The 25737-nt window shown below is 43.6% G+C and overlaps 1 protein-coding gene across 1 annotated transcript; it reads left to right on the top strand.

The window, feature by feature from the left end:
• Positions 1–458: 458 nt before the first annotated feature.
• Positions 459–24999, top strand: LOC149456330 (high affinity immunoglobulin gamma Fc receptor I-like). Its single transcript, XM_089685135.1, has 8 exons — positions 459–690; positions 5137–5418; positions 5555–5836; positions 5968–6249; positions 13107–13250; positions 14308–14376; positions 17257–17273; positions 23874–24999. The coding sequence occupies exons 1-8, from the start codon at positions 585–587 to the stop codon at positions 23919–23921; spliced, it is 1230 nt and encodes a 409-aa protein (XP_089541261.1). The 5' UTR covers positions 459–584; the 3' UTR covers positions 23922–24999.
• Positions 25000–25737: the final 738 nt, after the last annotated feature.

The raw sequence follows: 25737 nt of genomic DNA on the forward strand, positions 1-25737 counted from the left end.
CTTCTACAAAATATGTTCAGTGATCTGCATTTTGCTCTCTATGTGTTCTGTGAGCTCTTTTCTTCTATAGGAGGTGCCAAACCTGTGGTGACCTTCACACCCAACTGGGGGAATATAATATACAATGACAAAGTGACTCTAACATGTGATGTGCCGTCTACTGGACCAGAGGAGCCCCAGACCTACCAATGGTACAAAGACAACCAACCAATACCAGGAGATCAACAGAGTCTTCATATCATTGGATCTGATGTACAGCGGGACAGAGGAGATTACCAGTGCCGGGTCAGTGGTGGTGATATCAGTGACCCCGTCTTCCTAAATGTTACACGAGGTGAGTCCACCATCTCATCTCCACCATTACAGATTGTTGGCTGTGAATAGAACAACCTAAAGTACATCTTTTTTTTTACCTTTCAGCATTTGTCATCCTGCAGAGACCCCCATCTGCCATATATGAAGGAGACCCCCTGACTCTGAGATGTCACCATGTGAAAGATTTTAAGGAAATAAACACAAAATTCTACAAGGATGATAAAGAGATCCAACCACCAAAATCTGCCTCCGAGTTCCATATTCCAAAAATGGATCTGAATCAGTCTGGATTGTACAAATGTACGAAACAAATACAACGCTATGATCTTTCAACTGTGGATGAGTACTCAGATGGATCCTTTATCTCTGTGAAAGGTGAATTAAAATCCTATTTATAACGGCATCCTTAGAAATATTGGTAGATCCAGAGGAAGGTGAACTCCCAGAAGAAAAGATCGGCAAAGTCACTCGGTTGCAGAAATAAAAAATAAAGAATTCCTCCACAAAAGAAGTGACTTAACCCCTCGCCTACCGGGCACTTATACCCCCTTCCTGCCCAGGCCAATTTTCAGCTTTCAGCGCTGTCACACTTTTAATGACAATTGCGCGGTCATGCAACACTGTATCCATATGACATTTTTATCATTTTTTTGAGACAGATAGAGCTTTCTTTTGGTGGTATTTAATTTCCTCTGGGATTCCGTTGATCGGTGATCCGCTGTGTCTAAGGGACACAGCGTACCACCGACTGCTGCACTGCGCTCTCCCGGAGCCACGCACGGTTAAAGTGGGAGGACGTCATATGACAAGAGAACCGCCTTGCGCCTGTCATTACCTTATACGGCGGGCGGGAGGCAGTTAAAATGGTTCTAACGGCTTTTTTTTTCTTCAACTGCTTGCCCTCCGGCCTATAGCAGAAGTACTGCTACACAACGGCAGGGCTGTTCAGAATCATGTATATATACGTGATTTGCATTTCTGGGCAGACGATTGCTGAGTGCCGGCCGGGAAGCAACGGCCAGGACCCGGTGATTGACATCTCTAGCCACCAATAGCAGCGGTCACGCACCTACCTACCCGCGCTGCTATTGGCGGCTAGAGATGTCCATCACCAGGTCCCGGTCAGCGCTTCCCGGCCGGCACTCAGCAATCGTCGGGGAAAGGTGAGAGGGGAGAGATCTGTATGTAAACAACACAGGTCTCTCTCCTGTCAGCAAGGACATGCTGCTTTGTATCTCTCTGCACAGCATGTCTCCCTAGTAAAACACACTCAGCACACAGTTAACCCTTTGATCGCCCCAGATGTTAACCCCTTCCTGCCCAGTGCCATTAGAACAGAGTCAGTGCTTTTTATTAGCACTGATCACTGTATTGGTGTCACTGGGGATGTCAGTGGCAGTTAGTCAGTCCCCCCCCAGTGTCAGAATGCTCGCCACAGTCCTGTAAAAAGTTGCCGATCGCCGCCATTACTAGTACAAAAAAAATTCCAGTAAATATACCGCCATTTGTAGACGCTATAAGTTTCACAAAAACCAATTAATTTACTCGTATTGGTTTTTTTTTTTAGCAGACACATGTAGCAGAATATAATTTGGCCAAAATTTATGGCGAAATTTGATTTTTTAAAATTTTTTTACAAGCAAAAGTCAAAAATATTGTTTTTTTCTCAAAATTGTTAGTCTTTTTTTTATAGCGCAAAAAATTTAAAACACACTGGTAATCAAATACCACCAAAAGAAAGCTCTGTTTGTGGGGAAAAAAAGGAAATAAATTTCATTTGGGTGGAGCATCGCATGACCGCGCAGTTGTCAATAAAAGTAATGCAGCACAGTAACGCAAAAATGGCCTGGTCAGGAAGGCGGGGAAGTCCTCAGGAGGGCGGGTGCATATAAACCTATTGGAATTTTTTTTTGTAGCAAAGACATGGAGCAGAATACATTTTGGCCTAAATTTATGAAGAAATTAGATTTTTTTAAATTTTTTTATTGAATTTGTTTTATAGAAAAAAGTAAAAAATATATATTTCTTCAAAATTATTGGGTTTTTTTGTTTATAGTGCAAAAAATAAAAAATGCAGAGGTGATCAAATACCATCGAAAGAAAACTCTATTTGTGGCAAAAAAACAGCATAAATTTAATTTATGTACAATGCTGCATGACCGCGCAGTTGTCAGTTAAAGAAACGCAGCGCTGCTCAGGAAGGGGGAGAAATCCTCAGGAGGGCAAGTGGTAGAAAACTCTTTTTTATAATAAATCCTACTTGTAGGTAAAATAAATTTCTCCTAAATGTTCACCGTTTAGGAGATATTCGCTCTTTTTGAGAGTCGGCGTATGCGCTCTGAAGGAACAGCATTCTCGAAACTATTCCTTCAGAGCACCAAGCCGTGGCCCGGGACTTCCTCGCTCGTGCATGCACAGGAGTGACGTCATCATGACTTGGCCAGTCAGACGACTGAAACTCAACCGTGAGACCGGAAATCTCATGGAGCAAACCATTCCCTGAAACAGGTACCAGGGGCAGGTGAGCAAGGCTGGACAGAACCAGGCACCACCTCATAACAGTTTTGAAGGCCAATTCCATGGTGAGTATATTAATGGAGCAGGAAGTCAATGTGGTCCAGATTTGTGACCAGCAACCCCTATCTGTTGTGCTTTTGAGAGATCTTTCCCACCTGGAAACATAAGTGTGAGTGTTAGGGATTTGGAGGGTATTCAGCTGTGAGTAAAGAGTAGATATGAGTTTGGGGGAAAAGGGCATCTGATGACAAATATGTTCAAACAATGACAATTGGGTCGGGTCTTTACCGTAGAGCACCGAGGACAACCAATGTTTGATCTGTAGGAATCTGAAAAGTTCAGTGTGAGGGGCTTGGTATTTACCCTGATTTTCGTTCAGGTGCAAATAGAGCGACCAGTGAGGAACGAGTGGAATTTGTGAGAGACCCACCAATGAAAGGCGCTAGGGGGCTCAAGTGGTGTGTTACTAATTGTTTTCTTGGTGACTGTGGTCCCAGCTGCCTGGAGATCATTGACAAGATCCTCACGTGTAGTTCTGGGATGATTCCTCCCTGTTCTCATTATCATTGACACTCCACGAGGTGAGATCTTGCATGGTGCACCAGACCTAGGGAGACTGACAGTTGTTTTGTGTTTCTTCCATTTGTGAATGATTGCACCAACTGTTGTCACCTTCTCACCAAGCTGCTTGGCCATAGTTTGGTAGCCCAGTCCAGCCTTGTGTAGGTCTACCATCTTGTCCCTGACATCCTTGGACAGCTCTTTGGTCTTTGCCATGGTGGAGAGTTTGGAATCTGATGGTTTGATGGCTCCTGTGGACAGGTGTCTTTTACAGGTAACACAATGAGATCAGCAGCACTCCCTTTAAGAGACTGCTTCTAATCTCAGCTTGTTACCTGTATGAGAGACACCTGGGAGCCAGAAATCCTGCTGAATGATAGGGGATCAAATCCTTCTTTCCCTCATGAACATGCAGATCAGTCATCATTTGTTAGACGCATTTCTGCTGAATTTGTTGTTGTATTCTGTCTCTCAGTGTTACACCGAACATTCCATTGTTAGACCGATCATTTCTGTGTGAGGGGCGAACATTCCATTGTTAGACCGATCATTTCTGTGTGGGGGGCAAACATTCAACATCAGCAAATACACATTTCCTTCGCTGTATATATGTGTGCCAAGACTTCCATTCAGCTCTGGAGGACGCCATTGTCTGAATATTGGATGTGGTGCTAATTCCATGGCAGACCTTTACAGCCTCCCATAGAGACACACCTGCCCAGGGCTTTTTTCTCAGAGAATAGGTGCAGGTCAAGGGCGGACTGACAACTCATGGGGCCCCCAGGCAATAGGGGATCATGGGGCCCCTGTGCCCTTGCCCAAACTCAAAAAAGCCTATGAAAAAGGTACCAGGGGCATCTCATGGGGCCCCCTACTGACCCCAGGCCCTCAGGCAAAGCCAGAGTTTCCAAATGGTCAGTCCGCCCCTGGTGCAGGTACTCCCCCCTTCCGAGTCACCCCTTGTCTCTGCCCCCCTAACCACCTCTGAGCACCGTCCCTTGGTTCCACCCTCTACCTGCCTCCCAGTACTGCCCCTTTTACAGAATACACAACCAAGTATCATTTTTCCATGCAAGTATTTGTATGGAATTTGTCAATGATAACAAGAATGGCGGTAAAACATAGACCACCCCAGCAACAGTAGACCACCCACCCCCAGCAACAACAGATTCACCGCATCAAAAATAGATCTCCCAGCAGCCAGACCCCTTCCTCAACAGGAGACCCTTCCAAGCACAACTGAACCCCCAGCAACTTAAACCCCCCACAGCAACAATAGACCCGCTCAAAACAATAGATCTCCAGGAACCAGCAGCAATAGACCCTTCGGCAGACCCCAGAAGCTCTTGCCATTAAATACTTTCAGTGACGGAAGTGCGTTCCCGCTAAAAAAAAAACGCTGCACCCGCCCCAGTATCAGCTTCACTTCCAGAAATGAGGCTGGCAAAGCTTGGGGGGGGGGGGGTAATTGAGGACTGAAGTGCCCAGCACCAAAATTCATTACATAAATGGGTCAAATCGAAGTGTTTACTGAACAAAGGTATGAGATGAAGCCAACTGGTGCCAACCTGCCCATACTGTGCTCTCTATTACTGTGTATTGCTGTAATGGGTACAAGAGCTCCACCTGGCCAAACACTGATATCAATTGTTCTCTGTCTGCACAGCATTGTGGGATCATCAACATTTACAGAATAATTACCACCCCCCATCATTTGTCATTTCTAACCATCTCCTCCTCCAGAGCTCTTCTCTCCTCCGGAAATAAAAGTGACCCCGTCCTGGGTAATAGAAGGAGGTGAGATGACGGTGACGTGTGACACCAGACTGGATCCGCTCAGAGGCGGCACAGAGCTGCGCTTTGCCTTCTACAGAGATGGACGGACTGTGAAGGACTTCAGTGTATCCAATACATACAGAGTGCCGTCAGCTCAGCTGAAGGATTCTGGGAAATATTCCTGTGAAGTGAGGACGACGTCTAACACCGTGAGGAAGATGAGTGATGGGCTCCATATCCAGATCCATGGTGAGCAGATGAAATGAAGTCAGAGTTGGGCGTGTCTGATTCCATGTTACTTTTAGACATTCATGTTCTCTTTGTCATCCATTGACATTGAATGGGATTCCTACTGACCAATCATTGTCCTCCTTTCCTCCTCCAGAACTCTTCTCTCCTCCGGAAATAAAAGTGACCCCGTCCAGGGTAATAGAAGGAGATGAGATGATGGTGACGTGTGACACCAGACTGGATTCGCTCAGAGGTGGCAATGAGCTGCACTTTGCCTTCTACAGAGATGGACAGACTGTGAGAGATTTCAATGTATCCAATACATACAGAGTGTGGTCAGCTCAGCTGAAGGATTCTGGGAATTATACCTGTGAAGTGAGGAGGAGATCTGGCACTGTGAGGAAGATGAGTGATGGGCTCCATATCCAGATCCATGGTGAGGGTGTCAAAGTGAATGAATGCCTTTGGTCTAATTATCCATTAATTCATTTCATTATTTCCTGAGGTTCACATGTTGAGGGAATAGGACTCACACTGGCCAATCATTGTCCTCCTTTCCTCCTCCAGAACTCTTCTCCCCTCCAGAAATAAATGTGACCTCGTCCAGGGTAATAGAAGGAGGTGAGATGACGGTGACGTGTGACACCAGACTGGATCCGCTCAGAGGCGGCACAGAGCTGCACTTTGCCTTCTACAGAGATGGACAGACTGTGCGGGAATTCAATGTATCCGATACATACAGAGTGCGGTCAGCTCAGCTGGAGGATTCTGGGAATTATACCTGTGAAGTGAGGACGCCGTCTGACACTGTGAGGAAGAGGAGTGATGGGTTCCATATCCAGATACACGGTGAGCCTGAAGAACTGAATAAGCATCTGATCTGATATTCTGATATTCTTTCTCAAATATCACTTGATATAAAAGACATACCTCCTGAGACCCAGCCTCTATAGATAGATTGGCAACTTGCTGACTTGAGAAGATCCACAGGCAGTGTTAACTCATCAAGATGATGCAGAAGTGAAATCCATTGTAGTTTATTCCAGGCTGGTGTATACAAAGAATGTTTTTTGGGGGGTTCTTCCTGCAGGCATTGTCCTTCCCCAGGTAGGAGCGGCTATAGTAATGTCCAGGTCTTTCCTAACGTCACCCCACAGCCAAGCACAAGGTAGTTTCACAGCCAGGTACACACTTTTTTGCTCGTTGCCTCCAATGATCAGTCTAGGGCAGGGGTGGGCAAACCAGCTGTTGTGGAACTACATTTCCCATGTAGGCATTGCAAAGACCAGAAGTTACAAGCATGACTCCTATGACTTGCAGAGGCATGATGGAACCTGTAGTCCTGCAACAGCTGGAGAGCCGCAGTTTGCCCACCCCTGGTCTAGGGGGTTGTTGGTTTTCTTTAGTTTTATTATTGGAGAGCTTGGATAGGGATGGGGAATTTTGTAGGATACTCCAGGAATAGAACTAGTTACAGTTGAGGACAGAACTTCCTTAACTAGCAGCCTTGGACAAAGTCCCAATGACAGAAAGGGGCTACATGGACAGAGCTTCTGACGACACCAGCTGGTAACCCCTTTTTCAGGCCCACCTGACTATAAAACACCAGAGAGGTAGCAAAGCACATGGAGTCCCAAAGATCCCTCAGGGTCTGTACTCACAAGGCTCATGGACAGAATGGTAGCCTCCATGCAATCTTCCAAGTGATACCCTCCGGTAGCTCCAGACAGACCTTTGGGAGGCAGCTCCCCTCAGTCAGCTTGCTGAAGACCCAGGGTCACTCTCTCCCCTATTTCAAGCCCTTAGTTCGTCCACCTGAGACTGCATGGCAGCAGGTGCCTGGGGAGGCAGTGTGCCTTCCCCCCAGGCTGGTACAATCCTATCCAGGAAAGACGCAGGGCTCAGTATGTCCAAAGAATAAATTCCCTCTCCCAGCATCCTTCAGGGCTGTACTCTCTGGGATTGGCTGAACAGCATTAACATTCCTACTGTGTTCTGCATAAGTTCCACCTATACATCCAGAACCTTCCTAGGTTATGTAACACCACCCCCTTAGAAGTCTCTGAGTTTTGGGTCCCCCTATGGTCCTGCATAGCCAGGCAACAGGCATTTTCTTCAGAGCTTGCACACTGGAGACAGTAAAAAGTCCTTGAGCTTGGTTTTTTTTTGTTTTTTTTAAGGGGTATTGAACTTGGATAGGGTTGAGGGGTGTATGGGATGCCCCAGGAAACTCAACTTGAGGACAACTACCTAGCAACAAGTCCACAGACAAAAAGTATCTTCTTGGAGAGCTCTCTGCCTTCCTGATGTACAATTTCAGACCCCAGATGAAATCTCCTCTCCACCCAGCTGCCTGAGGGAATCCCTGGGCAATGGGACCCAGAAACTTCTACTTTAGTCAAGCAGCTCCAGATAAGGAGCTAGTTGGGTTGGCCACCTGACTGCCCTCTCCCCTTATCTGGCCCCGGGGGTGTGGGATTACTCACTCAGTCCTCTCCTGCAAGCTTGTGGGTTGGTGGCGGCCTTCAGGCCATACACTGGGCTGGCTCAATCCCTGCTTCCCATGCTGTCTTCTCTCAGAGGATGGTTGAGGTTGAGAGATCCTCCTGCCTGCAGGTAGGCCCCTCTCCTGGGCCCCCTCCCAGGCTCCCCACTCCATCTTCCACTCGACTCTACTCCCCCTGCTGATCAGGGGACCCAGAAACTGCTACTTTAGTCAAGCAGCTCCAGATGAGGAGCTAATTGGGTTGGCCACCTGACTGCCCTCTCCCCTTATCTGGCCCCAGGGGTGTGGGATTACTCACTCGGTCCTCTCCTGCAAGCTTGTGGGTTGGTGGCGGCCTTCAGGTCATACGCCAGGCTGGCTCAATCCCTGCTTCCCAGGCTGTCTTCTCTCAGAGGATGGTTGAGGTTGAGAGATCCTCCTGGCTGCAGGTAGGCCCCCTCCCAGGCTCCCCACTTGTCAGGGCAGGAACGCTCGAATGGGCAGGCAGGCCTATGGTACGGTCACGCTGCTACTGACGACAGCCACTACCCACAGACCAGAGTCCCTCAGGGCGCGGAGTCTAAGCCCCAGGCTACCCTTCACCAGAGCCCCTGATGGTGGGGATGGACTTGACGCAGCCTGAGACCAGGTCGCGGCCCCCGAGTGACCCCAGCTGCGATAACGACTGCCGCCAATGGCGTACAGCTGGTGGGAGCTAGATGGGATCACGAGTAGAGTAGTCAGACAAGCCGGGTCAATAACAACGGAGCAGACAGTACTAGACGGTAGGCAAAGAATACTCAGGTCACGGGCCGGGTTCAACAACGGGAGGTCAGATAAAGGGTTAACGCAGAGAGTAGTCTTGTCCAAGCCAAATCGGTTACCAGGAGAGCAATGGGAACAACACAAGAGCTTGCAACAGGGCAACATACAGGACACAAGTGCAGAGCACACTTGCAGACAGCAGGTTTAAATGTGCTCAACCACACCCTTCTGAGGAGGAGCCGCAGAAGCCTGAAGGCATAAAGGTTCCCACCATGCTTTGCAGAAAACCAAGATGGAGGCCAGCTCATGGAGATGCACAAGCTCTGAAGAAAGGTAGGACCTTGACAGTACCTCCTCCTCAAGGGCCCCTCCCCCTCCGTGGCTCCACAAAAGGTTTCTGAGGAAATCGGGCGTGAAAAGCGCGGAGGAGGGCAGGAGCATGAACATCCGCGGAAGGAACCCAGGAACGTTCCTCGGGACCATAACCACGCCAATGGACCAAAAACTGTACCCGACCGCGGACCAACCGAGAATCCAAGATGCGGCTCACCTCATACTCCTCATGACCGTCGACCCTGATAGGACGAGGACGAGGCAGAGAGGCAGTAAAGCGATTACAGATCAGAGGTTTCAACAGGGATACGTGGAAGACATTGGAGATGTGCATCCCAGGAGGAAGAGCAAGGGCATAGGCAACCGGGTTCACCCTGCGAAGAATGCGGAAAGGACCAACAAAACGGGGGGCCAGCTTTGGTGTGGGCACCCGAAGCTTGAGGTTGCGAGTGGACAACCACACCCGATCTCCGACCTGGTATGAGGGAGCGGGCAACCATCTACGATCAGCCTGGAGCTTCTGGCGCTGTGCTGAGTCCTTCAAGGACCTCTGAATCTGCCCCCATGAGGAGCGCAGAGCAGTCAGGTGGTTATCCACAGCCGGAATGTCCTGTGGAGAGAACAACTCAGGCAATACAGCGGGTTGGAACCCATAGTTGGCCATGAAGGGGGACATCCCAGAGGAGGAGTTGACAGCCGAGTTCCTCGCAAACTCTGCCCATGGCAGGAGATCGGCCCAGTTGTCCTGATGATCCGATATATAGCAACGAAGGAATTGTTCCAGGGCCTGGTTGGAACGCTCCGCAGCCCCATTGGACTGAGGGTGGTAGGCCGAAGAGAAGGAAAGCTCGATACCCAACTGGGAGCAGAAGGCGCGCCAGAACCTGGACACAAACTGGCTCCCACGGTCCGAGACAATCACCTTGGGCAACCCGTGCAAGCGAAAGATCTCCTTGGCGAAAACCGTAGCCAGTTCCTGTGCAGTCGGCAATTTCTTGAATGGAACGCAATGGCACATCTTAGAAAAACGATCGATCACCATAAGAATGACCGTATGACCTTGAGACGCAGGAAGATCCACAATAAAATCCATTCCCAGGTGTGACCAGGGACGCTCCCCATTGGGAATGGGTTGCAGAAGGCCCAATGGAAGGTGCCGAGGAGATTTATTCTGGGCACAGACCGAACAAGCTGCTACATATGAGGCGATGTCAGAACGGAGAGATGGCCACCAGAATAACCGAGAAACGACCCAGGACAATTGGTTCCTACCAGGATGACCGGCAGTCTTGGCATTATGGTAGGCACGTAGCAAGCGGGTACGCAATCCCTCAGGTACAAAACATCTTCCAGCAGGTCTCTCAGGGGGAGCGTTAGTTTGAGCCGCCAAAATCTGCTCCCCAAGGGGAGAAGTCAGGTTGGTACGAATGGCAGCCAGGATCTGGTTTGGAGGAATGACCGAGGTCGGCTCAGTGTCCTCCCTGGACAGCTCAGAGTATTGCCGCGACAAGGCATCAGCCCTGACATTCTTGGAACCAGGCAAGTAAGAGACCACATAGTTAAAACGTGACAAAAACAGAGCCCACCTGGCCTGACGGGGTGTCAACCTCTTAGCCTCCGAGAGATATGTGAGGTTCTTGTGGTCAGTGAGAACTAGGACCGGGACCACAGAACCCTCAAGCAAGTGCCTCCATTCCTTGAGAGCCAGAATAATGGCCAACAACTCCCTGTCTCCAATCTGGTAGTTGCACTCTGCAGAGGAAAGCTTCTTGGAGTAGAACCCACAAGGAAGTAGGGGTCCCTCGGGTGACCGTCGCTGGGACAAGAGGGCGCCTACTCCTGTCTCAGATGCATCAACCTCGAGAACAAAAGGCAACCCAGGATTGGGATGAGACAGAATTGGGGCCGAAGTGAAGGCGGCTTTCAGAGCCTTGAAAGCTGAGATGGCCTCGGGTGACCACTCGTGAGGGTTACTGCCCTTCTTGGTCAGATCTGAGAGAGGCTTTGCCAATGTGGAAAAGTTCCTGATAAACTTCAGATAATAGTTGGCAAATCCCAAAAAGCGCTGAATGGACCGAAGACCACTGGGACGAGGCCACTGCAGAACCGCTGAAACCTTCTCAGGGTCCATAGAAAAACCCATCGGGGAAATGATGTAGCCTAAAAAGGCAACCTGGGATTGGTGAAATTCACACTTCTCGAGCTTACAGAAAAGCTCGTTTTCACGTAACCGTTGCAGCACCCGCTTAACATCCTGGATATGAGTCTCCATAGACGCAGAGTAAACCAGGATGTCGTCCAAGTAAACCACCACGCACTGCTGCAACAAGTCACGTAAGACATCGTTAATAAACTCCTGAAAGACCGCGGGTGCGTTACACAACCCGAAGGGCATAACCAGGTATTCATAGTGGCCGGTTCTGGTGTTGAACGCGGTCTTCCACTCATCGCCCTCCTTGATCCGTACAAGGTTGTAGGCAGCCCTAAGGTCGAGCTTAGTAAAGACCGTTGCTCCCTTGAGGCGGTCAAACAACTCGGTGATCAACGGAATAGGATAAGCATTTTTAATCGTGATCCGATTGAGACCCCTAAAATCAATGCAGGGTCTCAGCTCACCTCCCTTCTTTTTCACAAAAAAAAACCCAGCTCCTGCTGGAGACGTAGACTTGCGAATGTGCCCCCGGGAAAGCGCATCCGCAACGTATTCCTCCATGGCCTGATTCTCTGCCACCGAAAGAGGATACACCCTGCCACGCGGAGGAGTAGCACCAGTTTGTAAGGTTATGGCACAATCGTATGGACGATGAGGAGGCAGAGCACCGGCACGCACCTTGTCAAACACGTCCAGGTACTCCCCATATCCCTTCTTTCCCACCATGCTTTGCAGAAAACCAAGATGGAGGCCAGCTCATGGAGATGCACAAGCTCTGAAGAAAGGTAGGACCTTGACACCACTCCAGCCTTCACTCCATCTTCCACCCGACTCTACTCCCCCTGCTGATCAGGCTGTCTCATGTATAAGATAAAAAAGCATGAGCAAATGAATGCTGAAACTCCTGCGCTGGACAATGAGCTCCAGAATGTCAGTAACCCCACATGGAGTACTTTTTGGGAATGCAAGCCTTGCTGCCCTCAACGGACCAGGGAAATCCAAAGAAGCTGTGTGCAAAGAAACAAACAGAGGATGCTAGTCTAGGGCCTGGTACATTACCTTCTAAAAATTAGATTTCTTGAAAAAAAAGTAGTATACTCACTAAAGAATAAAATCAAAGGCACACCACAAAAAGGACATCATGGTCCAATCTCCCTAGATGGTGGCTGTTGGGGGACTGTAGGCCTCCAAATGGCCAATGTGTTTCGAGGCAGAACCTCTTCCTCAGAGCCCGAGGGAGATTGGACCACACTGTCTTTTTTGTGATGTGCCTTTGATTTTATTCTTTTGTGAGTATACTACTTTATATTTAATAAATCTCAGGTCTAGAAGGTAATGCACTAGGCCCGTGCGCCCTCTGTTTGTTTATTTGCACACTGTCTCATATTTAAGGGCTGTCCTGGCCCCATGCCAAGCCTCCTGCTTGGGGATTGGCCAAGATCCCCTAAGTATGCAGATCAGCCCCTCCTCACCCCTACCCACTGCCTTCTAGAAACTTCTCAAGTTTCTAGAGCAGGGGGAGGTATCGCTGAAGTGATCTGCAGAGCCCTCAGCCCTGACCTGAAAGTGACCCGGCTGACTCATCCCAGGCTAATTCACACCAGGCTGCTATTCAGCCTCTAACTAAAACAAACCTAGCTAGCTCCCCCTAGCTAACTAGAGGGGCGCTACATTTACTCGGATACAGAGGAATCCAAAGGCAGAACTAGCAGCAACTGAACACACTAAGCAGGCACTACTAACAGTTACAGCTCACTGTTCAACAGAAAGCCCAGCTAGATTTTCCCAACAGTTCCTAGCTAAGGGCTGAAACATGGAAACATGTTACAGAAGTCGGCTATACAGGAACATACTGAAACTCAACACGTGACTATGAGAAGACTGCTGTGGCAGCACCGTACAATGCTACATTGGGGTCTACAGACACAACTGCCATTTTCTGTGACGTTCAGTGCAACATGTTTCTTACAGGTACAAAATTCCCCCTGCCAGTAATGGCGGCGGCCGTCGTTGGGAGTCTTCCGGTCATTGTCATCTCTGCTGTTCTCATCTGGATATGTAAAAAAAGAAAATGTTTTTCACACCAAAAGCCACATCAAGCAATATCTACATCAGGTAAGTAGAATTCGGCCATGGTGCCATTCTGATCATACAAAGAACAACGGACTCCTATCAGAAGGCAGGTGAGAAGAGGGAGGCCGAGTGGTGGGCACCCAAGAGGGAGCGAGCTACACATTGAGGTCCAGTTCGGCCATGGTGCCATTCTGATCATACAAAGACCAACGGACTCCTTTCAGAAGGCAGGTGAGAAGAGAGAAGCCGGGTGGTGGGCACGCAGGAGGGATGGAGCTACACATTGAGGTGCAGTTCGGTCATGGTGCCATTCTGATCATACAAAGAACAATGGACTCCTTTTAGAAGGCAGGTGAGAAGAGGGAGGCTGAGTGGTGGGCGTCCAGGAGGAAGGGAGCTACACATTGAGGTCCATTCTGCTCATACAAAGACCAATGGACTCCTAGCAGAAGGTAGGTGAGAAGAGAGAGGCCGGGTGGTAGGCACCCAGGAGGGAGGGAGCTACACATTGAGGTCCATTCTGATCATACAAAAACCAATGGACTCCTAGCAGAAGGTAGGTGAGAAGAGAGAGGCCGGGCGGTGGGCACCCAGGAGGGAGGGAGCTACACATTGAGGTCCAATTCGGCCATGGTGCCATTCTGATCAGACAAAGACCAATGGACTCCTATCAGAAGGCAAGTGAGAAGAGTGAGGCCGGGTGGTGGGCGCCCAGGAGGGAGGGAGTTACACATTGAGATACAATTCATATATATATATTTATTTATTTATTATTTTTTAATTATTCTTATTATTTATTTATTTTTATTATTTTGTTTATTTCTGTTTTCAAATTTCAAGTCAAAAACCTGTACACATGCACTAAACCTAAAACTGTGTATGTATGTATAAAAAAAAGTTTTAGTTCATGTGTACAGGTTTTTGACTTGTAATTTGAAAAAAAAAAATATATATATATATATATATTTTTTTTTTTATTATAGAAAATTGTGTATATATATATATTTATTTATTTATTTATTTTAATTTATTTTTCACATTTCCACATTGTACTCTATCCATTTTCTTATTATGAAATCACCTCTTTTTTTTGCTCTAGGTAATAACACCGACCCCGATCCACAAGATGTCTGCTACACCTACCTAGATACAAGTCGGCTTCCCAAAGGTTAGTAGGCCACGCCCTCTCTTCTGGACCTCTAACCATCTTCAGATCCCTTAACCTCCTACAATGCTTCCCAGATCCCATAGAGTCCTCCAACCCCCTATAGTGGCCCACAGGTCCCTTTAGAGCCTTCAGCCTCCCACAGTACCCCCAAGCCTTCTGAAGAGCCTCCAGCCCTCCATAGTGTCCCCCCCCCCCAACCTCCACCAGTATTCCTAGGGAACCAAGTCTGTTGCAGGGTCTCCTAACCTCCATAACCTCCATCCCCCCACATTGACACCCAGCCCCATCCAGAGCCTTCCAGCATTTCAGTATATATTTTACAATTTTGGCTGTACTCAATATATTTAAAAATATATTTGAACATATATATTTTTTTTTCATAAATTTTGTAATAAAAAACGCATTTCAACATACAGTATATATATATATTTATATATATATATATATATATATATACTGTATGTTGAAATGCATTTTTTATTACAAAATATATGAAAAATATTTTTAAAATACATTTTCAAATATACTGCATGTCTTTAAAAATGCATTTAATCTACATTTTTGGAATGCATTTACAAATATATGTAAAACTATATTTTAAAAAAATCGGAAGAATATATTTAAAAAACATATGTTTTAAAAAATAGTTTTCATATATTTTGTAATAAAAAATGCATTTCAACATACAGTATATATATATATATGTGTGTGTGTGTACTGCATGTTGAAATGCATTCATTTCAATATTTATTTCAATATTTGTGGGCCCATATGGAAGAAAAATATATATGGAATATATTTAAAAAATATTTTTCCCAAATATTTTGACATATATTTGAATACTGTATGTTAAAATGCGTTTTTATTACAAAATGTACGAAGAATATTTTTAAAAATACCTTTTCAAATATACTGTATGTCTTTAAAAATGCATTTAATCTACATTTTTGGAATGCATTTACAAATATATGTTAAAATTACTTTCTTATGTGTTCACAAAAATCTGAAGAATATATTTAAAAAATATATGCAGTATTTTTAAAAATATTTTTCATATATTCTGTAATATATAAAAAACGCATTTCAAAGCGCATTTTTAATATTTTTACATATATTTGTAAATTCATTCCAAAAAATGTAGATTTGTATTTTTAAAGACAAACAGTGTATTTGAAATGTATTTTGAAAAATATTTGTCATATATTTTATAATAAAAAAAGCATTTCAACATACAGTATAGATATATTGAAATATACTGAATAAGGCCAAAATTGCAGTATTTCAAATATATTTTTCTTCCATGTGGGTGGTCTCAAAAAGTTTGAGAACCATTGCTCTAATCCAAACTGCAGCTCGAGGGCCAGATGTGGCCCTTTGCTAGCCTTTATCTGACACCAATGATGAGACACTATTCCTCCCACTGACACCAATGATGGGGCACCATTCCTGCCACTGACACCAATGATGGGGCACTATTCCTCCCACTGACACCAATGATGGGGCACTATTCCTCCCACTGACACCAATGATGGGGCACTATTCCTCCCACTGACACCAATGATGGGGCACTATTCCTCCCACTGACACCAATGATGGGGCACTATTCCTCCCACTGACACCAATGATGGGGCACTATTCCTCCCATTGATACCAATGATAGGGCACTATTCCTTACACTGACACCAATGATGGGGCACTATTCCTCCCACTGATACAAATGATAGGGCACTATTCCTCCCACTGATACCAATGATGGGGCACTATTCCTCCCACTGATACCAATGATGGGGCACTATTCCTCCCACTGACACCAATGATGGGGCACTATTCCTCCCACTGACACCAATGATGGGGCACTATTCCTCCACTGATACCAATGATGGGGCACTATTCCTCCCACTGACACCAATGATGGGGCACTATTCCTCCCACTGACACCAATGATGGGGCACTATTCCTCCCATTGATACCAATGATAGGGCACTATTCCTCCCACTGACACCAATGATGGGGCACTATTCCTCAGACTGATACCAATGATGGGGCACTATTCCTCCCACTGACACCAATGATGGGGCACTATTCCTCCCACTGACACCAATGATGGGGCACTATTCCTCCCACTGACACCAATGATGGGGCACTATTCCTCCCACTGATACCAATGATGGGGCACTATTCCTCCCACTGATACCAATGATGGGGCACTATTCCTCCCACTGACACCAATGATGGGGCACTATTCCTCCCACTGACACCAATGATGGGGCACTATTCCTCCCACTGATACCAATGATGGGGCACTATTCCTCCCACTGACACCAATGATGGGGCACTATTCCTCCCACTGACACCAATGATGGGGCACTATTCCTCCCACTGATACCAATGATGGGACACTATTCCTCCCACTGACACCAATGATGGGGCACTATTCCTCCCACTGACACCAATGATGGGGCACTATTCCTCCCACTGACACCAATGATGGGGCACTATTCCTCCCACTGACACCAATGATGGGGCACTATTCCTCCCACTGACACCAATGATGGGACACTATTCCTCCCACAGACACCAATGATGGGGTACTATTCCTCCCACTGACACCAATGATGGGGCACTATTCCTCCCACTGACCATCCCTGAGGCCATGTTTATTCTCACTGATGCCGGATCCGGACATTTTCTACCCCCCCCCCCCCCACTGGCCACACTCAGGCCCTCTTAAAGTCTGAAGGACCATAAACCGGCCCTTTGTTTGAAATGTTTGGGGCCCCCGGCTCTAACCACACCAACCTTGGCAGCAAGAATGTGAATTATTATGTTGTTATTTAATAAAATAATTACATCTTTTTTGTTTTCTTATTCTCTTTACAGGTTCCAGGATTGAACAGGTGAGTATCCAACATATGAATGTGATGGAGTCACCTAGAGCTATAGAGCTGCTGAGTTATTTTAAACACTTAAAACAATTAAATTCTAAAACTGATTTTTCTAAAGTATAATATAAACTGATCGTGTTTTTATATTAAACGTACAGCCAGGCAGAGGAATCCACAATAATGCTGATTTATTTAGTAGGATTGGATGTTCAAAGCCAACATGACTTCATTTTAGCTCACTTGTTGGGCAGGCGAAGCGTGGTGCGGCAGCGGAAATCTGAGTCCCAAAAATATATGAAAAATGTTTAAAAAAAATACATTTTCAAATATATGTCTTTGAAAATACATATAAAAAATATTTTTTTTAATATATATTTTTCAGATTTTTTTTAACATATAAAAAAGTCATTTTCACATACATTTTTACATATATTTGTAAATGCATTCCAAAAATATTCTTCCCAAATTTATTGACTTATATTTGAAATACTACAATTTTGGCCGTATTCTATATATATACAGTTGCAAGAAAAAGTATGTGAACCCCTTGGGATTACGTGGAGTTTTGCATGAATTGGGCATAAAATGTGCTCTGAACGTCATCGAAGTCACAACAATAGAAGAACACAGTCTGCTGAACATAATACTACACAAACATTAGATGTTGCCATGGTTTAATTGCACATAACATGTAAACATTCCCAGTGCACGGAGGAAAAAGTATGTGAGGCCCTAGCTTAATGACTTCTCCCAGAGCTAATTGGAGCCAGGAGTGAGCCAACCTTGACTCCAATCAGTGTGATGATATTGGATGTGTTGCTGACACCTGTTTTGGGTTTACTGGTTTCAAGAAGAACTGTCTGATGTGAACCATGCCTCGCAGAAAAGAGCTCTCAGAAGACCTACGATCAAGAATTGTTGACTTGCATGAAGCTGGAAAGGGTTACAAAAGTCTCTCCAAAAGCCTTGATGTTCATGTGTCCACGGTAAGACAGACTGTCTACAAATGGAGAAAGTTTAGCACTGTTGCTACTCTCCCTAGGCGTTGTCGTCCTGTAAAAATGACTGCAAGAGCACAGCGCAGAATGCTGCATGAGGTAAAGAAGAATCCCAGAGTGTCAGCTAAAGACCTACAGAAATCTCTGGCACATGCTAACATTTTTGTTGACACATCTACAATAAGGAAAACATTAAACAAGAATGGAGTACATGGGAGGACACCACGGAGGAAGCCATTGCTGTCCAAAAAGAATATTGCAGCATGTTTGAAGTTTGCAAAAGAGCACCTGGATGTTCCACAGCACTACTGGCAAAATATACTGTGGACAGATGAAACCAAGATTGAGTTGTTTGGGAAGAACACACAACACTATGTGTGGAGAAAAAAAGGCACAGCACACCAACATCAAAACCTCAGCCCCACTGTGAAACATGGCGGAGGAAGCATCATGGTTTGGGGCTGCTTTGCTGCCTCAGGGCCTGGACGGATTGTTGTCATTGATGGGAAAATGAATTCCAGAGTTTATCAAGACATTTTGCAGGAAAACATACGACCATCTGTCCGCCAACTGAAGCTCCGCAGAGGATGGGTGATGCAACAGGACAATGACCCAAATCATACAAGTAATTCAACAAAACAATGGCTGCAACAGCACAGAATACGCCTTCTGGAGTGGCCCAGTCAGAGTCCTGACCTCAACCCGATTGAAATGCTGTGGCATGACCTTAAAAGAGCGATTCACACCAAACATCCCAAGAATATTGCTACACTGAAACAGTTTTGTGAAGAGGAGTGGTCCAAAATGACTCCAGATCATTGTGCAGGTCTGATCTGCAACTACAGGAAACGTTTGGTTGAGGTTATTGCTGCCAAAGGAGGGTCAACCAGTTATTAAGTCCAAAGGTTCACATACTTTTTCCTCCCTGCACTGTGAATGTTTACATGTCATGTGCAATTAAACCATGGCAACATCTAATGTTTGTGTAGTATTATGTTCAGCAGACTGTGTTCTTCTATTGTTGTGACTTAGATGATGTTCAGAGCACATTTTATGCCCAATTCATGCAAAACTCCACGTAATCCCAAGGGGTTCACATACTTTTTCTTGCAACTGTATATATATATATATGTATATTATTACCAAATATATGAAAAATATTTTAAAAAATACATTTTCAAATATATGTCTTTGAAAATACATATAAAAATATATATATTTTTAAAGAATATATTCTTCAGATTTTTTTTAACATATAAAAAAGTCATTTTCACATAAATTTTTACATATATTTGTAAATGCAAAAATTCCCAAATATATTGACTTATATGTGAAATACTACAATCTTGGACATATTCAATATATTTCAATATATATATATATGTGTATATATATATTATTACAAAATATCTGAAAAATATACTTAAAAATAAATTTTCAAATATGTCTTTGAAAATACATATAAAAATATATATTTTTTAAAAATATATTCTTCAGATTTTTTTTAACATATAATAATATAATGTATATTTTCACATACATTTTTATATATATTTGTAAATGCATTCCAAAAATATTCTTCCCAAACATATTGACTTATATTTGAAATACTACAATTTTGGCCATATTCAATATATATATATACAGTCGGGTCCATAAATATTGGGACATCGACACAATTCTAAAATTTTTGGCTCTATACACCACAATGGATTTGAAATGAAACAAACAAGATGTGCTTTAACTGCAGACTGTCAGCTTTAATTTGAGGGTATTTACATGCAAATCAGGTGAACGGTGTAGGAATTACAACAGTTTGCATATGTGCCTCCCACTTCTTAGGGGACCAAAAGTAATGGGACAGAATAATAATCATAAATCAAACTTTCACTTTTTAATACTTGGTTGCAAATCCTTTGCAGTCAATTACAGCCTGAAGTGTGGAACGCATAGACATCACCAGACGCTGGGTTTCATCCCTGGTGATGCTCTGCCAGGCCTCTACTGCAACTGTCTTCAGTTCCTGCTTGTTCTTGGGGCATTTTCCCTTCAGTTTTGTCTTCAGCAAGTGAAATGCATGCTCAATCGGATTCAGGTCAGGTGATTGACTTGGCCATTGCAGAACATTCCATTTCTTTCCCTTAAAAAACTCTTTGGTTGCTTTTGCAGTCTGCTTTGGGTCATTGTCCATCTGCACTGTGAAGCGTCCAATGAGTTGTGAAGCATTTGGCTGAATATGAGCAGATAATATTCCCGAAACACTTCACAATTCATCCGGCTGCTTCTGTCAGCAGTCACATCATCAATAAATACAAGAGAAGCAGTTCCATTGGCAGCCATACATGCCCACGCCATGACACTACCACCACCATGCTTCACTGATGAGGTGGTATGCTTAGGACCATGAGCAGTTCCTTCTCCATACTCTTCTCTTCCCATCACTCTGGTACAAGTTGATGTCGGTCTCATCTGTCCATAGGATGTTGTTCCAGAACTGTGAAGGCTTTTTTAGATGTCGTTTGGCAAACTCTAATCTGGCCTTCCTGTTTTTGAGGCTCACCAATGGTTTCCATCTTGTGGTGAACCCTCTGTATTCACTCTGGTGAAGTCTTCTCTTGATTGGTGACTTTGGCACACATACACCTACCTCCTGGAGGGTGTTCTTGATCTGGCCAACTGTTGTGAAGGGTGTTTTCTTCACCAGGGAAAGAATACTTCAGTCATCCACCACAGTTGTTTTCTGTGGTCTTCCGGGTCTTTTGGTGTTGCTGAGCTCACCGGGGCGTTCCTTCTTTTTAAGAATGTTCCAAACAGTTGTTTTGGCCACGCCTAATGTTTTTGCTATTTCTCTGATGGGTTTGTTTTGTTTTTTCAGCCTAATGATGGCTTCACTGATAGTGACAGCTCTTTGGATCTCATCTTGAGAGTTGACAGCAACAGATTCCAAATGCAAATAGCACACTTGAAATTAACTCTGGACCTTTTATCTGCTCATTGTAATTGGGATAATGAGGGAATAACACACACCTGGCCATGGAACAGCTGAGAAGCCAATTGTCCCATTACTTTTGGTCCCTTAAGAAGTGGGAGGCACATATGCAAACTGTTGTAATTCCTACACCGTTCACCTGATTTGGATGTAAATACCCTCAAATTAAAGCTGACAGTCTGCAGTTAAAGCACATCTTGTTTGTTTCATTTCAAATCCATTGTGGTGGTGTATAGAGCCAAAAATGTTAGAATTGTGTCGATGTCCCAATATTTATGGACCTGACTGTATATATATATATATATATATATATTTTTTTTTATTTTTTTTTTTACCAAATATATGAAAAATATTTTAAAAAATACATTTTCAAATATATGTCTTTGAAAATACATATAAAAAATATGTATTTTTAAAAAATATATTCTTCAGATTTTTTTAACATTTAAAAAAGTTATTTTCACATACATTTTTACATATATTTGTAAATGCATTCCAAAAATATTATTCCCAAATATATTGACTTATATTTGAAATACTACAATTTTGGCCGTATTCAATATATTTATATATATATATATATATATATATATATATATGAAAGAGGTACAAGGGGCATCTCATGGGGCCCCCTACTGACCCTGGGCCCTCGGGTATATATATATGTATATATATATATATATTTTTTACAAAATATATGAAAAATATTTTTAAAAATACATTTTCAAATATACTGCATGTCTTTAAAAATACATCTAATCTACAATTTTGGAAGGCATTTCCAAATATCTGGGAATGGATGGATATTGTGGGAAGAGCTCACATATTTGAAATACTACAATTTTGGCCATATTCAATATATTTCAAAAAATAAATATATATATATACTGTATGTTGAAATGCATATTTATTACAAAATATATGAAAAATATTTGTAAAAATACATTTTCAAATATTAAATCTCAAGACAAGTGAGCGCTTAAAACAACTTATAAAATCAATAAGTGAACAAAATTAAATTAAACTAGAAAATAGCAGCTGAACACCAAAAAGGTACCATAAAACCTTCACAATAATCAGAATGCATAAAGGGGGGGAGGTGCAGCGCTAACTTAATAAATATACACTTAAATAGTTATACAAACCAATGTTAAGGTGCTATTAAAGTGCAAAACGGTGACTAAAATGAGTATAGTCCATAACGTGTTCAAAAGGTGTTCAAAACCCAAGAGTCTTCAAAAAGCTCCAATGCCTGGATTCGTGGATGAGGTGATAAAGGTATAAAGATTGCGCACTCACCAGATACGCAATCCAAATGCGCATTCAAAGCAGATAATCCTAGGGTCCTCATATGGATCTGGTCAGATCTGGTCACAAAAGCCCCTCGTCACTCGATGGTGTTTGCCACGCATAGAAGAAAAAAGGGGGGGCCACTCTGCAGATGTAAAGGGCTCCCAACGGAGCTGTTGGCAGTAATTCAATAACAAGTCTGGGGTATGCGATATCCGAGCATCCGGAAGGGTTGCCGCAGATTGACCTGCAGATTTCGGGATCTGCACAAGCTACATCATCTGTGAAGAGGACTCTGCTGATCATCCCAGGAAGAACCATCAAAAAGAATGGCAACACCTTCAAGGTGTTGCCATTCTTTTTGATGGTTCTTCCTGGGATGATCAGCAGAGTCCTCTTCACAGATGATGTAGCTTGTGCAGATCCCGAAATCTGCAGGTCAATCTGCGGCAACCCTTCCGGATGCTCGGATATCGCATACCCCAGACTTGTTATTGAATTACTGCCAACAGCTCCGTTGGGAGCCCTTTACATCTGCAGAGTGGCCCCCCCTTTTTTCTTCTATGCGTGGCAAACACCATCGAGTGACGAGGGGCTTTTGTGACCAGATCTGACCAGATCCATATGAGGACCCTAGGATTATCTGCTTTGAATGCGCATTTGGATTGCGTATCTGGTGAGTGCGCAATCTTTATACCTTTATCACCTCATCCACGAATCCAGGCATTGGAGCTTTTTGAAGACTCTTGGGTTTTGAACACCTTTTGAACACGTTATGGACTATACTCATTTTAGTCACCGTTTTGCACTTTAATAGCACCTTAACATTGGTTTGTGTAACTATTTAAGTGTATATTTATTAAGTTAGCGCTGCACCTCCCCCCCTTTATACATTTTCAAATATACTGTATGTCTTTAAAAATACAAATCTACATTTTTGGAATGCATTTACAAATATATGTAAAAATATATGTTAAAATGACTTTTTTAATATGTAAAAAAAAAAATCTGAAGAATAAATTTAAAAAGAAAATATATTTATATATATGCCTTTAAAAAATATATTTAAATTAAATTTTTTTTAGAATACATGTTCAAATATATTAGGCCAATATATGGTAAATATATGTCACATATATAATTTTTTTTTCTACATTTTTTGGAAATATCTTTCCCTTCCAAGTGGGCAGTACTTTTCTGTAAATCCTGTGAACCCTCATTAAAAATTGTAGAGATGAAGAGATACTGTAGATAGATGATAGAATTTTAAAAAACATTCCAGCAGAGCTCCTATCACACGAATCCAGTTCTATGACCTGTTTTAATGATTTCCAGGATGAGATGACCGTCACGTACGCTGCTGTGAAAAACTCCAATGTCTAAGACAGGAAACCGGACCCGGAATGGATGACACCAGACTCGGCACATTTCACCAGATGATGAGGATGGTGGCTCTCGTCAGGGCCGTCTTTATTATTGATTGGACCAGGGGCGGACTGACCATTTGGAAACTCGAGCACTGCCCGAGGGCCCGGGGTCAGTAGGGGGCCCCATGAGATGCCCCTGGTACCTTTTTCATAGGCCACTGAAATTAATGGGATGTCCTACACGGGGTCTCCCTCATACTCCCCACTCCAACCTCCCCCCCACCCGAACTCTACTTTCCTCCACTACTCATCTTTGCACCCACCTTCCCTACCTCTGTAGAGCTGGGCAACCTAAGTGACAGCACTTCCCACTGAGATATCGGACACGATAGATGAAGACTTCAAGGGACAAGGAAATGTCAACCATTACAGTTGGCAAGTATGGAGGAGCTGCTTTGGGCCCCACAACAATAACTGGACCCAGGGCAGCTGCCCCTTTTGCCCCTCCTTAAAGACGGCCCTGGCTCTTGTGAAGTCAGCAGTTCCTGAAGACCAACAAGAATCCAGAAGAAAAGAAAATGCCTCCACCAAAGACTGTATGAGACAATAACTGTGTCAAACGGCAACCTCCCCGCCCTTTAAATTCAGAGCTTTTTAAACGCTTTGGCTGCACATATATACGCTGATTTATAATATATGCTCAGAATCAGGGAAATCGGGCACTGCCCGAGGGCCCGGGGTCAGTAGGGGGCCCCATGAGATGCCCCTGGTACCTTTCATAGGTTTTTTGGATGTGGTTTAAGTGTGGGTGAGGACACAGGGACCCCATGATCCCCTATTGCCCGGGGGCCCCAAGAGTTGTCTGTCCGCCCCTGCTCAGAATTATCTACCGATATTGGTATCTGTAATGCCTATGAAATGTGTTGGCCTTGGACCCTTTCGTTTCTTGGGTAATTTTTACAATAAAGCTTTGTTGCCCAAATGCCAGAGGCATGAGAGGTGCCTGATGTGTCCTTTCTCTAGGTCAAAGGAACACGATATTCTGCTGAGAGCAAGATACAAACTTGTTTATGGAATGAACCGTGTTTACGACATCTAGTAACCTCACATTAGGAGATAAAAAAACGTTCATTTTTTAAATTTTTTTTAATTTTTTCATTTTTTTACATTTTTCATTTTTTTTTTCATTTTCTTTCATTTTTCATTTTTTTCATTTTTTTTTTTTTTTACAAATTTTTTTTATCATTTAAAAAATTTTAAACTTGTTTATGGAATGAACCGTGTTTACGACATCTAGTAACCTCACATTAGGAGATAAAAAAAGTTCTTTTTTTTCATTTTTTCTTTTTTTTTCCATTTTTTCATTTTTTTCCATTTTTCATTTTTTTTTGTCATTTTCTTTCATTTTTCATTTTTTTAATTTTTTTTAATTTTTTAAATTTTTTCATTTTTTTAAATTTTTAATTTTTTTTCATTTTATTATTTTTTTTTTTTTTTACAAATTTTTTTATCATTTTAAAAAAATGTTCGGACCTTTATTTTATAACCACAGAATTTATTGTGATTTGTGTATAATTATTTTTGATTGCTTTCATGTTTTGCGCTGTTTTATTGTTTCACTGATTTTTTTATCAAGCTTGTTGATTCTTATCGAGGCACGGCAGCATTCACTTTCACATTTTTCACGTAGTTTCTTGTGGCGCGGGTTGTTTTTTGTTTTCGGAAATAAAAACCTGTTTAAGGACATCTAATTTAGAAATCCTTAAGTCTGGGGGAGATGAGAAGAGGTTTTGGGGTAGGTAGAGGGGCGGACTGACCATTCGAGCACTCGG

Source organism: Staurois parvus, unplaced genomic scaffold (genome assembly GCF_062004578.1).
Source record: "Staurois parvus isolate SC_StPar_1 unplaced genomic scaffold, SC_StPar_1.0 ptg000363l, whole genome shotgun sequence".
Classification (NCBI taxonomy): Eukaryota; Metazoa; Chordata; class Amphibia; order Anura; family Ranidae; genus Staurois; species Staurois parvus.

Excerpts from the sequence above, each read along its gene's own strand:
- LOC149456330 (XM_089685135.1), top strand. The coding sequence starts at position 585 with ATGGATCTGAATCAGTCTGGATTGTACAAATGTACGAAACAAATACAA. Across the intron at positions 691-5,136 it reads ATCCTTTATCTCTGTGAAAG|AGCTCTTCTCTCCTCCGGAA; the intron begins GTGAATTAAAAT and ends CTCCTCCTCCAG. Across the intron at positions 6,250-13,106 it reads GTTCCATATCCAGATACACG|GTACAAAATTCCCCCTGCCA; the intron begins GTGAGCCTGAAG and ends TGTTTCTTACAG.